Below are 15,581 nucleotides of genomic sequence, written 5' to 3'. Positions count from 1 at the left end.
GTGTGTTCAGTTTTGATTTGCATTTCCCTGTTCATTATGATGTTGAGCATCTTTTCATGTGCTTATTGGCCATTTGTATATCTGTTCAGATTGTCTATTTTTAACTGAGTTGTATGACTTTTTATTATTGACTTGTAAGAGTTCTTTATATATTTTGGATAAGTCCTTTGTCAGATATGTATATTGCAAATATTTTCTCCAGGCTGTGGTTTATCTTTTTATTTTCTTAGTGTCTTTCAAAAAGGAGTTTTTAAATTTGACAAAGTCCTCTTTATCTTTTTCTATTTATCTTTTAAGATTTATGCTTTTTGCGTCCTAATCCAAGGTCATGAAGATTTTATCCTTTGTTTTCTTCTAGGAGTTTTATACTTTTAACTTTTATGCATGGTCTGTCATCCATTTCATATTTATTTTTGTGTATGGTATGAGGTAAGAATTGAGGTTCATTTTTTCTATACAGATATGTATTTGTTCCAGCACCATTTGTTAAAAAGACTATCCTTCTTTACTGAACTACATTGGCATCTCTATAGAAAACCAATTACCCACATATATGTTGATCTCTTTCTGAACTCTGGTACGGCACTGACTAGAGCTCATGAAATCACCTGGGTGGCTAGCTTTCATATGAATATATAATGGAGAAGTAAAACCATTAGGAAAAAAATACACCTGCTTCTCACTTATCAGCTATCTCATTTTCCAACATTTCACATTTATGACAATAGTAAAAAATCTACTATCCAACTATTTTGTGCATTAACGATTTATGTCTGGAAGTAATGAATGCCTAGGTGCAAGGTGAGAGTAACACTGGTTGTGATGGTTAAGGTTATGTGCCAACTTGACTGGACCATGATTCTCAGTGGTTTGACAGTTAAGTAATGATGTAGTCATCCTCCATTTTGTGATCTGATGTGGTCATCCTCTATTGTTGCATAATGCTGATTTTTGTATAATGACCTGGTCTTTGTAACCTAACCATGTTGATAAGTGAGGAGCGGGTGTATAGTATTTCAGCAAAGATTGAGACTAGACATGTATAATATCACTACATTTCATGTATTGATTTATGATCTTGCAACTAGTTATCTCCTGTCTCTTTATACTCCTCCCCTACCCAGATTAACTCATCTACCACACAGGACAGTAATTTTTCCTAGAACCTAATGGATCACTTCCAGGAAGATATATTTATGTTACTTAGAATGCAACAACCATTTAATCAAATAAAAGAGTATGGCTCCTCTATTAGTTTTCTTTGGAAGTTACAGACAACAGGTGAAGGTCTGGATAGGTGTATATGATAATTTTCGCTTTCCCAGTCTGTTTCTTAGCCTGCTTAAGGCTCCGAATAGATGCATATAGCTATCATTACATTAGAAAATTTTCATTCAAGCTCAGTAGATAAGTATAGATGAAACCATCATAAGAAAAGGCATAATCGGGGTAATTCACATTCATGGTAACTTCTACAGTTGAGCGCAAATGCACATCAAGAATAATAACACAAGACTAATTGATCTACATGGATAAAAGGGATAAAATGGATCCATATTTACACCTACATTGGTTCCATATCCTATGCTATTTGAATTTGCAGCTTACTTTGAAATGTCTTTAAAAGGTGCTGTTTGTTCAATGAATACATTTAAAAATAGTACCAGAGTCTTAGCTGAATCCTGAGGTCCCCTAGCAGATTCCAGAGAAGACAGAAAAAGGGTTCTTAGCATTTCACTATACCAGGGGCATTCTCCTTTCATTTTTCAAAAACAACTCCTACATTTTCAAATAAACATTGCTCTTCCTCTACAAGATACTGCTGTCAGGAAGCCTCACCTTGTGTTAGATGAAAGGGTCTTCATGTCTTGGCAGCTGTCTTCTGTATTAACCATTTCTATAAGGCATTGTAATAGAAGTTCAATATGCACTTACCAGACACAGCATGTCGTGTGTCATCCTGAGAGTGTGAATCACCCTATAGGTATATTTGAACACTACTTACATATATAATACAATGACAATTTTTATATCTGAATCGTTATTTTCTTATACTTCTGTATAACATATGACATTTTTGCAGGAGGCGGATTAAACAGTAAGCAAGGTATGCATGGGCTTATCATAAGCAAGGTACACACGGGCTTACTTGTGCTTACTTACTAATCTGTAGTGCGCAATTTCTCATCTTCGATGTGGTGAAAAACAGGTGAAATCGTGCACTACAGACTAGTAAGTAAGCACAAGTAAGCCCACATGTACTCTGCTTATCAGGTAATCCGACCCTGCATTTTGTTTGCATCTGTCTTGTGGCCATTACTTTGTTCTGGATCATCTTGTAGTTATTTGGAATTATGATTTATTTTTCTGAATCTTTGGTAAACTGTTAAAGATAAATACTGAAGCCTACCCATCTTTGTATTCTCCCAAGCCCTAATGCAGTACCATGAGTTTGCATGCTCAATATGTATTTGTTGAAATGATGTGTGTTGTATAGCTATTAATAAAAAATCAAGACTAATGCCCTAGTTATATACTAATTATATTATCAAGCTTTTACTCTAGTTACGTTGCCAGGAATACAGCTAAGCTCATGGCCTATCCAACCCTCAGTAATGAGGAGACAGGTTTGACAGTGTGGGATGATTAAAATGCTTAATGTTCAATTAGCCTTCTTAGATTAAGTCTAGTAGAGGAAAAGGCAGGTAATTTAAGGTTGTATTATGGAGAATATTATTTTCCAAAAACCTAAAGAGGGCAATTTGAAAAGGGCACTTATTACTCAAAGCTTAAAATATCAAAGACCTCATTTTGAAACTACAAAGATCAGATAAAATGATTATAAATACACTCAAAGTGAGGAGTACAGACGAGAAAACTGAAAAATGCAGCAAAACTCAATACGAAGAATTTATTTAATTTAGCAGAAATAGGAAAAGGTGAAATATAAATGAGTCATAAATCTACAGTGACATCCCTTATCATAAACTACCACCATGAGGAATGCTATCATACTAAATGCAATTTTCTTGAGTCATTATATTTCAAAGACATATCACAATGGCAAGTATATAAAACTATGGATGTATGAAATGTAGATAAATTTCCTCCACTGGGAAGCCAGGAAAGTTATAGTTTCCTGGGAAGCATTACAAGAAGGACAAGAATGAAGTCAGTGATAGGCAGTGTTATACCCGGTGGTAGTGGTGGGTGTGTGAGTGTGTGTGTGAGTGTGTGTGTGAGAGTGTGTGTGTGTGTGTGTGTGTGTGTGTGTGTACCTACCATCAATCGAATGCATTCCCAGAATTCAGGAACCAACTTTGATTATGAACTGAATGAAATTTGTCATCAGCAGAAATAACCTGTTTTAAGACATGGTGTCTGAATATGCTGCTGCTAAGACTAAGGCTCTCCCGAAGATCAACCATTTTATCTTTATTTTTTTTACAGCTTCGGTGTCAGCTCTTGCCTTTACACATGGGAGTTGCATCCTATTTCACAGGGCATATCCTTTGGAGGGATCTCAGTGACCAATGCATCCAACTCTCTATCCAACCACGTGAATCACCGGACAAGTGGTGGTCTGATCTCTCTGCAAATACTCCTACACAAAATTCTCATTCTAAACTCTACACTCTGATTGTGGACTCCTGTATATATCCTCCTGAGATATGATCTGCAATTTGTTGGCTCTAGTTCTGACCAATGGAGCCACAGAGTATAAAACTAACTGCACACCTGCATTAATGCCTTTTAAATATTTGAATCTAGTTCTCCCTAAAACACTCTATTAAGCTGACTAAATGTTTCCAATCCCTTGCACCAACACGATTTCCGGTCCTTTCGTGATCCTGGGTGCTTTCAACCTGTTCCCTCTCCTATGAATGAGTTCTCATTTGTCTATCTATATCCTTAAAATGTGGTGACTTTCACTGCAGTAAAAAATGGACAAAAATTGTTGTTTTGCCACTGCAAAGTTGACTGCAACTCATAGCAACCCCGTGTGTTACAGAGTTGAACTGCTCCACAGGAGTTTCCTGGCTGTAATCTTTATGGGAGCAGTTTGCCAGGCCTTTCTTTTGCAGAGTCGCTGGGTGGGTTGAACCACCAACTTTTAGGTTAGCGGCCCATTGCAAACCACTTGCGACACCCAGGCTACCTGGGCGAAAGTTGGGACTTGTAATTCATGAATGATAAAATATAAATTGCCAAAAAATATTTAAAATGTTTAACTTTTATAGTAATCAATTAAATGCTAATTAAAATAACTTTTTGCATATATAAAATTGGCATAGATGGGGAAAATAATGCCAATTTTTGGCAATAATGCAGAGAAGGAAGCACCACTGTATGTTAGTATAATAAGAGAAAAAAATCAGAGAAGTGCTAAAAAATTCATGAACAAGGCTGTTCACCATATAAGGAAAAGTGACAATAGGGTAATGTTTAAATAAATTATGACTGTATGTAGCTAGTGAAAATGTTTTAGGATAATTTAGTGACATGGGAAAAAATGCTTGCAATTTCTTATTAAGAAGAAAAAGCAGGCTATAAAACACCATATACAATATATATAATTTCATTAGTATCGATAGCAAAGTACTGGATGGTTATAAACCAAAATACTGGGCAGTGGGGGGAATGGATCTCATGCTTTTCTGTCTTTTCAAAGTTTCTGACAACGAAAATATATTACTTGTCCAGCCAAAAATCGAGCTTTTACTCATTTTTACAAGTTTTAAAAATACCTCCAGAAGTGGTCTGATCAGTCCTGAGCCATGCTGCTCATTTTTCAGACTCTCTTTCTGTGCGTCTTAGGTCACACTGACCTTTTAAATTGCTACATCTCGTTATTAGCGTTTTCTCAAGCCTCCACGTATTTTTCACGATTACTGCTGTTAAGTCATGCTCCTGTCTTTTTTGAACCTCAGTGCTCGGCTTTACATTTGTTACTGTCAGTTTTCATCTGGTTTCATGGAACTCATATGTTGTGCTTGTTGAATACTTTTTATTTTTTTATTCTACTGTTGACCATATTGAACGGCCTACCCACAGCTCTGAAGATCCACAGTTCTACCTGCATGGCAATAATGTCCTCGTCCAACATTGATGTTCTTTAGCCATCAAAGGTTATAGAGTATGTCTTTTTTTTTCTAGGGATAAAACCCATTGTAATCAGCATCACCTAAGGATGTGTTAGCCAAACAATTTTAATTTGAAGGAAGACCACCACTGAGGAAGGAAGACCATTCTAAGTAAATTTCATTGTATATGTTATACTTCTGGGGAACCTGAGTCATTAGGAAGAAAATTGTTTTGAAAGATTATGTAGATTTTTAAGTTATTTCATAAGCAAGGAAAGTGGTATATTTGAAAAGTGTTATCAATTATGAGTACAAGAACTCTCAACAATGCATGGTGTGAAATGCTGTTGGTTACATTCTGTACTTGTATTATTACACCATTGGCTTAGGAATGGTGGTGGGAGCCACGCTCTGGTTAAACGAATAATTTATCTCTGTAAAGCACTCTAAGATATTCTTATTATCACCAGTTACAACTTTTAGAAAGTGATTCAAGCCTATGTCGTTTACCAGCCAGGAGCTATTATTTCTTGTCCTTAAGAGGAATTTCACATTTATCTGAAAGAAGGGAAACATTGGCAGAGTTTCGTCTCTAATCGTTTTGTTTTTAGAGTTCCAGCTAATGTCTCTCAATGGACAAACTAAGAAAATGTACATGCTAACACTCAAAGCACTTTTCCCAAGACAACAAATAGTTTTTTATTAGGTAAGAAAGAACTGGAGGATGTGAAAACCTATTAGCATAAGGGAAAAGGATTTGTAGATATCTTAGAAGAAATAATGTCAGAGGGTAAAGAGTATTGGGGATGGATGAGAAGTGTTGGGAGCTGAAGATAAAGAAAGAGTAGGAAGGGCCTCTCTCTAAGGGGATATTCCCTGTGCTGTTTTGGTGGTAGACAGTCCTTATTAGTATTCTTGAGCACATTTATATGCCAAAGTGAGCAGAGAAGGGGACGGAGTGGTAGAGAGATATTTCTAATTTTAATATATGAGAGCCAGCAACTTCATTTTTTACTTTTACAAAATTACCACAGCACTGCATAGATCTGAAGACCAAAGGAGAGTTGAAAAGGAGGCTCATCTTGTGACATCTTCCAAAGGAAATAGGCACAAAAAGAAAGAGTTGAATCCGAGGAGAGGATGGATCTATTTTACTTCAACCATAGATAATTAAGATATCAAAAGTCATATTTCTTCTACTATCAGTAGAGTTAAATCACTTAAAAGTGTTTCTAGCTTACCAGTTTCTTTCTTTGCTTCCTTTCACAAAAGAATCAAATCCTCACTTCTTGGCATAATAGGGCCTAGAATAATATTTGTTTCCTAGTTTACTCTGCTTGAGGTATGGGTACTGATATCCAAAAACCTGTTGCTGCTGAGTGGATTCTGACTCATGGTTACTCCATGCATTACAGAGTAGGAATGCTCCATAGGGTTTTCTTGGCTGTAATCTTTACAGAAGCAGATAGCTAGGCCTTTCTTCTGTGGTGCTGTTGGGTAGGTACGAACCGAACCACCAACCTTTAGGTTAGCAGTTGAGTGCAAACCATTTGCGCCACCCAGAGACCAAGTGATGAAAAACTTTTTTTCTCAAGCGTTGCTAACACCTGAATGAAGATTATTGACATAACTCATACACACAGTTGCACAAAACTGCATTTTTTTTAAGGCTATATGCCGTCATGTGGCAGAGACTGCTGTGTGTTCATTAAAACCCTGTTCCTTTTCCTCCTGGACACGCAGTGGGAGAACACTGCCCAGGCTCATACCAGGCCAGAACATGTGACAGAATCTGGCCAATGGAATGTGGGTGTTGTGATGTGTACCCCTTCTGAACATGCCCATAAACCCCTCCGACATGAGAGTTCCACCTGAAGGAGGGAGCCTGTGTCTCTGGGTCATCTTTGTAGGCAGCCAGCTGGAGCACCTGCATGCTACTCATGTGTGAGAAAGAAAGAAATAAAGCAATAAGATGCCGGTGGGGTGGGGGTGGGGGGTGGGGGAACCTCACCAAATGTACAACTGTGCACTTACAGGCTCTTTTATAAATAGATGAAGATTGCATGTTTTTAAAGTGAATGAGAGAAGCAAAAATTGTGTGAACTGGAAAAAATGAGTGAAGCATAAAATATACTGTGTGTAATAGAAATGGGTATTTACTCAATAGCAGTGACAACAAAGTTAAACACGAGGAAATCAGTGCTTTGTAGGTTAGGTAACAAGAAACCATGAAATGCCCTGGTTTCACTCCCTTCGGAGTTTCTTAGAAGAAACTGTTCACTATGTAGGCAAATATGTGAATTTGGCAGTTGGCTATTTATTCATTAAGATGTTCTTCACCTTTGTGAAAGTAAGCTGCTTTGTTTTCCTGAAGTCTCTAAGGCATGAACAAAAGGAGATGTATGTGTAAAGAAGGAAGAGCTTTTCTCCTCCAAAAACAAATTTTCCCTATTCTGAAAATAAAATAAAATAAAAAGCAGAGATAAAAAAAAAAAAAAAAAAACTAAATGAGGTTTTCTGCAGTGTTACAATGCCCAAGGACAGTTCTGATTTGATGCCTTGGCAATTTACATGGAATTTTCCTCTAGTGATTTCTTTAAGGTTCAGCAAAAACAAGCAACAGAACAATATGCTATTTCTGAGCCAAAGAAGCCATTTTCAGGGCCCAATGCATATAGTTTCAAAATTCTCGTTTTCTAACAGTATCATGTAAGTGGACTGAAAAGAAAACTTTCCAAACTTGCATGCTGATCGAGTTTTTTGGGGCATTTTGGGCTTTGATTTACCTTTCACAAGGATATGTGGATTCAAAAATCATGTGCAAGGCACCGAGAAGCATGAAACCAAAGCGCAGCATGTCACCAGCTGGTGCGGGTGGGTTATTGCACCATCCCTGGCCGCTGAATTGTTTTGAGGATGAGGACACTTCAGCTCTGGCCTGCCGGTTTCACCAGGCAACCTCCATCACTCAACAGCCCTCGAGTGTTTCCAGGACTCAATTATCCTCAGTAACAAGAAAGAAAACTCACTTTCACAGTCATTAAACTAGTCCTAGAATTTCATGATAATGAACATGGCCTAGTCTTAGTGATGTAGAGAATGGAGCCAAGACAATTACTTTTATATTGTCCTTCAATTCTGCGGATATTTCTACAGTTTGGTGTGAGAATTTCTAAGATTGTGAGCGTAAGCAACACTGATTGGAGCTCTTTGTTTCTAGGAAGACACTCTCTTCCGAAGCCACGTGTGCATTTTTCCAGCTACTATTCTGTGCTTAAAAAAAATAAAAAGCAAGGAAATGTAGTGGAAAAGCACTAAAGAAGAAGACATGAGACATGAATTCGAATCGTAGTACTCCTATTAGTCTGTTTTGTAACCAAAGGCAATTGATTTCACCACTCTAGGTATGTTTCCTCAAATCCAAGATGTGAGGGTTCAACTGGCTGGTCTCTCTAAGGGACCTTTCAGCTTTCAAAGTCTAGACTACTTGCAAAGGCTACACACTAGGTCTTTCAGTCATCAGAGCTATATGTACACTACTAAGATGATGAAGTCATGCTTTTTAAAAATGCAGTAAGGGAAAAAGCATTTTTTCCCTCACCGCCCTGACTTTAAAGTCTTTGTTGTGCTAAGACATCCAGACAACTGACACTGGACAATGTTTGTTCTTTGCTTCAACATAGCACATTAAATGCTAAATGGGTATGTTGTTTAACAAAAAAAAAATGTAAGCTATTTGACTATATTTTCTGGCTTATCAAAATTAAACTGAGTTTATAATTAACATCCCATTAACACCACCAGGTGAAGTACTTTACAGTCATATTTCTCCTAAAGAAGTTAATGATTCTCTTCTGATCTTGAAGGGTCAACAGAGAGAACCTCAGACCCCAGTTCAGACTCTTGCTCCCATATAAGCTGATTCATACCAAATCCTCAAACAGAAATCTCCTTATACATTTTTCTCTTTTCACAATGGTCACAGTTCTGTAGCCATAGAATAAAAATCATGCAAATCTGTGTCTTGCTTATGCTAAAGACAGGCTAATTTGAATGGGAGGGGGCAACATTCATTTATCTCAGTGTGAATGAAGCTTGATGCAATGTTTTTCACTGTGACTTTAGCAGAGATGCAATCGACAGAGCCTGCTATACAGATTGCTATACTTACAAGTCTGATTTGTGATAACTGTGGCATCTAATTGTGTTCGCAGTTCTAGATTTAGCGCCTCCCCTAGCTTTATTCTTCCGGCCAGCCATTGAATATGATTTTATGTACTCTTTCTCAAAGCAATCAGAATATTTAAGGTATATTTAATTTTGATTTTTTGCTTTCCTTTTTCATCAAGATTCAAAATCAAGTCTAAAAATAGTATTTTTTGTGATTCATACACATCAGTGGAAAATATAGAATTAAATATATGTCTCCATGTGTACCTATGAGCTTCTGTGTGTATACACACATGCACACACATGTGTGCACACACACGGAATCACTGTACATACATACAAGCATCACCCCAAATTGCATTTTCTTTAATAGGTTTCGTAGCTATGTAAAATCGTACTCTAAAAGGTTTCTTATTCACATTACCATTATAACAATGTAAATCATTACTACTTATCACTGGGTTAACTTAGAAATGATTTATCTATTCATTTAACAAAAACTTTTACATTTCCTTGCTTTTTCTAGAACCCTTGCTTTTTCTAGGATTTCTAGTAAAAATAATATTTACTGTAGTATTTTTAGCTTGCATGTTTTAATGCTGATCCCAGCAAATTGGGGCCATTTTCCATGGTACATTTGCCTAGAGCCTTGGATGATAATAAAATATTTTTATATTTTCCAGATGTTAATTAACTTTCTGGTTACAGATACATCAGTGATGAGTGAGCGTAGTTAGATTTGCCAGTATTTAGGTGCTAAATGAAATTTCTTTTAGTGGACTGGAGCCTGTGGAATTGACCAGAATTTTGCATGAAAGAGCACTCTTCTTGAATTGGTCCTTTGCTATGCTTTTCTCTATCAGTAAATCTTAGATGGAAAATTTCTTCTCAACATGTAAGAAATTAGACTTTGCATTTCTACTAGAATTAGGAAGCTGGGGGTAAAGAATAGAAAATGAAAGCAGAGACCATTAAGAAAAATAAGTTATGAGATTCTATCAAAATTCTGATTATACTGGAAATCAACCATCCAGGTCTCAAAATTGAGAATAATGTGTTTTTGTTTCCTACTTTTAGAAGAAAGAGACAAGAGAAAACAAAAATAAAAAGCATAGAGCTGCGGTTTAATTAAAAAGAGAAAAGAGAGAAAAAGGAAAGGAAGGGGAAGGTTGGGGAGGGACGGGAAACCTGGCCATCTGCTTCTGAAAGGTCACAGCCTTGAAAACCCCATGGAGCAGTTCTACTCTGCACACATGGGGTCATCATGTGTTGGAATCAACGGCAATTAACAACAACAGCCCCTCCAAAGGAAACACTGCCAGTGTAAGTGTAGAGAAAGTACCTATTCCACACACACCTACTGCCATGGAGTGAGGGATACTGACACTCACTTCTAGCCCCCAGGTACTGCAGAAGTCTCCTTCATCAGAGAAAGCTACAGTGAGGCAGGAGAGCGAGCAAGTTTTCAAGTTTCTCCTCAGCAGGGCTAAAACAGAGTTGGTCCTCCATTTACCAGAAAACAAAATAAATTCAGTTATCTCCTTCCCCCAAGCATTCTATCCAGTATTCCCTTTTATTTAAAAGTGTAACTTCTCTATCACAGTGGGGAGAAAATAAAGGTCTGTACTACAGTTTTAACGTTTGTATCTGTTTATTTTTCTTTGAGCGAACATTTCTATCCATCATTAACTCTAAAAAAAACTAACATTCATAGAACTGAAAGGAAACAACAAAAGAATAACAACTTCCTCCAACGATGGAATTGGTGTTTGGTAATTTTTATAGATCTGAGTATTGGGGTATCAAAATGGCAGAAGGGAGCATGAAAGAGGATTCATCCAAGATGGCATATTTTAATAATAATTAATCATAGTACTTAGCACTTGCAAAGAGCTGTAAAATGCTCCTGAGGTGAAAAGAGCATCACTTCTAGCCTCTAAAACATTCTGTAAATATCAACTAATAATTAAACCTGGCTTTTGCCTCGCCAGTGGTTCTGCAAGAATGTTTTTTGGACTCTCAGCTACTCTCTCAAGCAAATCGGTCCTCTAATACTTAACGAGCAATGAGTAATTGGAGAATAAAGTTATCTCAAACCTGGGACAGAAATTTTATATTTCTCTGCTTTCATTCCCTGCCATTGTCCCTGCTTCCTCATCTTTTCCCCCATAGAAATAGAGCCATTAAAAAAAAAAATAAGTACTTAAGTTCACAAAGGTCCTAGTCTATGGCCAAGACCATCTTTGTGACACTTTTTACATAATCCTGACATAATACATTGTTTTTGGCACTGAAATCAATTGGTTACTAGTCTACGTAAATGCTATTCTATACAAATATTAGCAAAGGAAGCAATCTGGAGTATATGAGAATGATGAACAAATTACAGAGCATCTGCTAAAGAAGTGGCAGAATGCCAACACAGTGGCCCAACAGGGTGGTCACGGGCATCACTTGGGGTAGCATAGGTGAAAAGACTCTAAATGACAAAGCACATTGGACATTAAAGTCATTATTATTGTTGTTATGGTATAACAACTGATACACTGTGGGGAAAATAAACCCCAAGAAGGCAGAAGCTCTGGTCAGATTTAATACAAGGAATCATCTCCTCTCCATGTCTGACAGTTGGCACTTGGCAATGATAATATTATGTATGTAGAGACACATCTTGGACTTATAAAATAGAAATCTGAATATACAAATATACATTATGAAGTATGATCGTATACAAATTGATGTAAAAATATGCTTTGCTTTCCCTATTTCATGATTTTAAAAAGCACAAAATTTTGTGTTGTTGGATACTGAAGCAGAGTTAGTAAACCCTTTTGGTTATGTTTTAGGAATGCTTTCACAGTACATGTTATTACAATGTTAAAGTTGATATCTTACATATTAAATAGCCTTATGAATTATTTAGGACTCAACAAAAAATAACTAAACATTAATATAGATCATTCTAGTAACATGTTTAGTTATATTATTTGGAGTAGTAAGAATGGAGTGGCTAGAGTGAAAAATCATCAAGATTTGATAATTGGTCCATTTTGAATTAAATGATTGAGATAGTCAAGTAATCCTGTTGGGTAGGGTATCCATGGTGTCTTCATTGTTAATTAGGTAATTAAACAGAGGCTTCAGCTGTAAGAAGTACTGTATGAAGATGGTATGTCAGGGAGAGATACCTTCCCTTCTGCCAGGCTAACTAGTAACTATAGTAAAATACTTGTACCCAGATACCATTTCTTGAGTCAGTGTTTGACAATCAACCATTATTCAAGGTGGTGGAGCTGCTCAGGTTCAAGAGGCTGTAGAGTCAATAACTTTGCCTCATGTGGCCAATTCCCATGGCTTTTGGAAGCTACTCACAGTTCAAGAATTCTGGGCAGCCATCTTGAAGGATAATCTTCCCATTTCTTAGGTCATAGCTGTCATGTCACTGTCCTTCATTTCAATTCCAGTTAAATTATAAAGTGCAGTATGTAGTGTTGAACCTTCAGAAAGAACATAATGAGCACAACCACCCTTCACAGAATCCAAGTTCAAATTACTGGCAGAGTCACCATCCATGTCTGAGAAGGTACAGGAACTTGATCATCATTGTCGCTGTCCTGATCATCATCCTCATCATTATTATCATCAGCATGAGGATCATCAGCATCATAGTTGCGATTATGATAGCATCGAATGGTGTGGCAAGACACAAAACAAAACAAAACTCAACATCAAGACACTGTCCAGTTTGGGTGTGTAAATATTATCCTGTGTTTCTTGGCCCATTTAGCAAACACTTTCTTTTCAGTGATAAATCTATGCCCCCCATATGGGGCATGTTCATGAAGAAAATATTCATCACACTCATCTCTTCCTTGTTCATAATAATGGTAGGGGACTTTTCTATACCCTTCTGTCCTAGAAAAGAAAAGAAAAAAAAAAAAAAAAAACAGAGAGAGAGAGAGATGGAGATGAAGAATGGAGCATTGCTTTACAAGAATTCATTATGTGCCCAGTAAATGCATTTACTTACAAACCCATATATGATTCTTGTCCATGAACTGAATTTAAATCTATTATGTATGAAAGCTTTTAGGAAGATGTACCAAGCCCTCAGAGCTTTAATAGATCAAATAAAATTTATATATTACACCAATTATATTCCAACATATGGCTATCCTTTGAAGAAGGAAATGGTGTATACTGGAAGCAAACTCCGGATAGCCTGATGGTTTTGCAGAGTTTAAAGAAACTTGGTGATTTTTCAGAGTAAGATATTTGGTTCATCTGTGTTCTATTAAGCTTATAGTTAGGGTAGAAATATTTGATAATTGTTCGAAGATTGTGGCTGAGAGTTACCACTTTGACAATATGATTAAAATGCTGTCTGAATTAGATTGTACCAATTGTTGGTGGGAAAATATATTCCATTATCCTGATGAAGCGTGGAGGACATGTTTTATTATCTAATTAAAAACTATCCTACCAGTGAGGATACACTGTGGATAAACACACTGTTTTAAAATAGGGATCTGGCAGGTATTCACTTATTAGTGAAATATAATTTCCAGGAATTCTGGTTAATCTGTCAGTTTCTCTGAGGCTTCTGGACATTTTGTCCTTCGTGATCAAATATAACCAGTGAGTAGATAGGCATCCATCAAGCCACTAAAGGAGCAGAAATGTCAAACTTGCTTTGCAAATTAAATAACCACTAAACGTGTTCTGTCTTTCCAAGCCCCACAAGTCCCTGATATGCCACTGATTAAGGAAAAAATGTTCCTTGTGACATTTGACATTAGACTGTGGTAAATATTTTTCTTTTTATCACCCCTAAAAGCCACAGCTTGATGCACTGACAATAAAATGTCATGCCTGCAAAGAACACTGGGAAATAATTGTTGCTTTATCTGTTTTTCAGATTTATGGTATTAAAATGAATTGTGATACTTTGACAGGATCTCAGAATTGGAGATGCATAAAAGTAATTTCCTGTGATCTTACTTGCAGTAGGTGTCATTTATCATCCCGTAGACGTGGATGCCGTAACAGGCATCCATGGCCAGAATGAAGGTAAACCACCCCGTGCTGAGATAAGAGCCAGACTGGACTCTGTTGAGGGGGGGGGGGGACAAAAACAAACAACAACAACAAACAAAATAAAACAACACAGTCAACACAGAAACGATAAATTGTGGTGAGAAATGAGCATCATTTTATCAAAAACATAGCACTTGTTATCAGGATAAAAAGCAGGAAGAAACCTGACAATCTGTCAAAGATATACACTTATTTTGAATTATCTCTGAATAATTTATAGGCATGCTCTCACTGTTGCTACCTTAAGCCTCGAAGCTATGTTGTGTGGAAGAGAAACCATGTGGCAATTATCTGAAGTCAAATAATCCTGTTCCCTTTAGGTAAAAAATAATTTATTTGATTTTCTGTAAGATGCAAATTAGTCCTATATATCAGAGGACAGATATTTTAAAAGATGCTTGGTGCTCAGATGGGAACTAATGATAATGGTGTTATCATGCTTACCTGGACATATCAACTTCTCTAAGAAGACTTGTTGGATTCCTAAGTGTAAATTGGATGAAGTGTAGGTGAATGATTTGGTCTACAAAAGCATTTGAAAAGTTTTCCCTTACCAATTTCTAGCCATCATGAGCCAAGATTTTTCCTTTGTAAGACCTATGTTACCCACCTCTTCAACAATTTTTCATTGAACACCTACTATGTGCCAATCACTGTTCTAGATACTGGGGATACAGTGAGCTGTCAAAACAGACAAAGCCTCTGTTTTCATGAAGGCCAGAGGATTGGGTTTGGAGGTGGCTAACCCTGGTGGCGTACTGGTTAAGTGCTATGGCTGCTAACCAAAAGACTGGCAGTTCCAATCCACCAGGCACTCCTTGGAAACTCTATGGGGCAGTTCTACCCTGTCTTACAGGGTCACTATGAGTCAAAACAGACTCGATGGCAATGGGTTTGGTTTTTTTTTTGGTATGTTATCAAGGTTGGTCAGAGATATTGACTTTGATAAAGTGAGCAAAGATCTGGGGGGAAGAAAGGGGGAACAGAAGCCATGTGGATCGTATGAGGGAAAAGCATTCCAGGCAGAGAAAATGGCAAAGGCAAACTACAAATATGGAAGTGTGCTTGGTATGTTCAAGAAACAGATGAGAAGAGCAGTGAATTGAGGGGGAACGGTGGTCAGTGTAGCTAGAGCTCTGACTGGGGGGCTTTCCAGGTTCCAAATCGTCCATGGAATTGTTCAGTGAAAAGCTGGATCTCTGTGTTTGTCTTTCGCCAAGATGACTCAAT

At 37.1% G+C, this 15,581-nt stretch overlaps 1 protein-coding gene across 2 annotated transcripts in view; it reads right to left on the bottom strand.

Annotated features, from left to right (window-relative positions):
- Positions 1-5,239: 5,239 nt before the first annotated feature.
- ST6GALNAC3 (ST6 N-acetylgalactosaminide alpha-2,6-sialyltransferase 3) overlaps positions 5,240-15,581 on the bottom strand; it is a 667,044-nt gene continuing 656,702 nt past the window's right edge. Inside the window, exons 4-6 of one of the 2 annotated variants that reach the window (XM_004369071.2) lie at positions 14,256-14,363; positions 12,982-13,169; positions 5,240-5,251 (exon numbers count right to left, since the gene is read on the bottom strand). In XM_004369071.2, the coding sequence (XP_004369128.1) occupies positions 12,983-13,169; positions 14,256-14,363 (295 nt within the window). In that variant the 3' untranslated portion in view covers positions 5,240-5,251; position 12,982. Of the gene's footprint in view, positions 5,252-12,487; positions 13,170-14,255; positions 14,364-15,581 lie in introns of those variants that run through there. The other variant, XM_023731160.1, reaches the window with a different exon arrangement.

Source organism: Trichechus manatus, unplaced genomic scaffold (genome assembly GCF_000243295.1).
Source record: "Trichechus manatus latirostris isolate Lorelei unplaced genomic scaffold, TriManLat1.0 scaffold00003, whole genome shotgun sequence".
In the NCBI taxonomy this organism is placed as follows: Eukaryota; Metazoa; Chordata; class Mammalia; order Sirenia; family Trichechidae; genus Trichechus; species Trichechus manatus.
The sequence above is the reverse complement of the archived record's forward strand: the minus strand, read 5'-3'. Positions and strand labels throughout refer to the sequence as shown.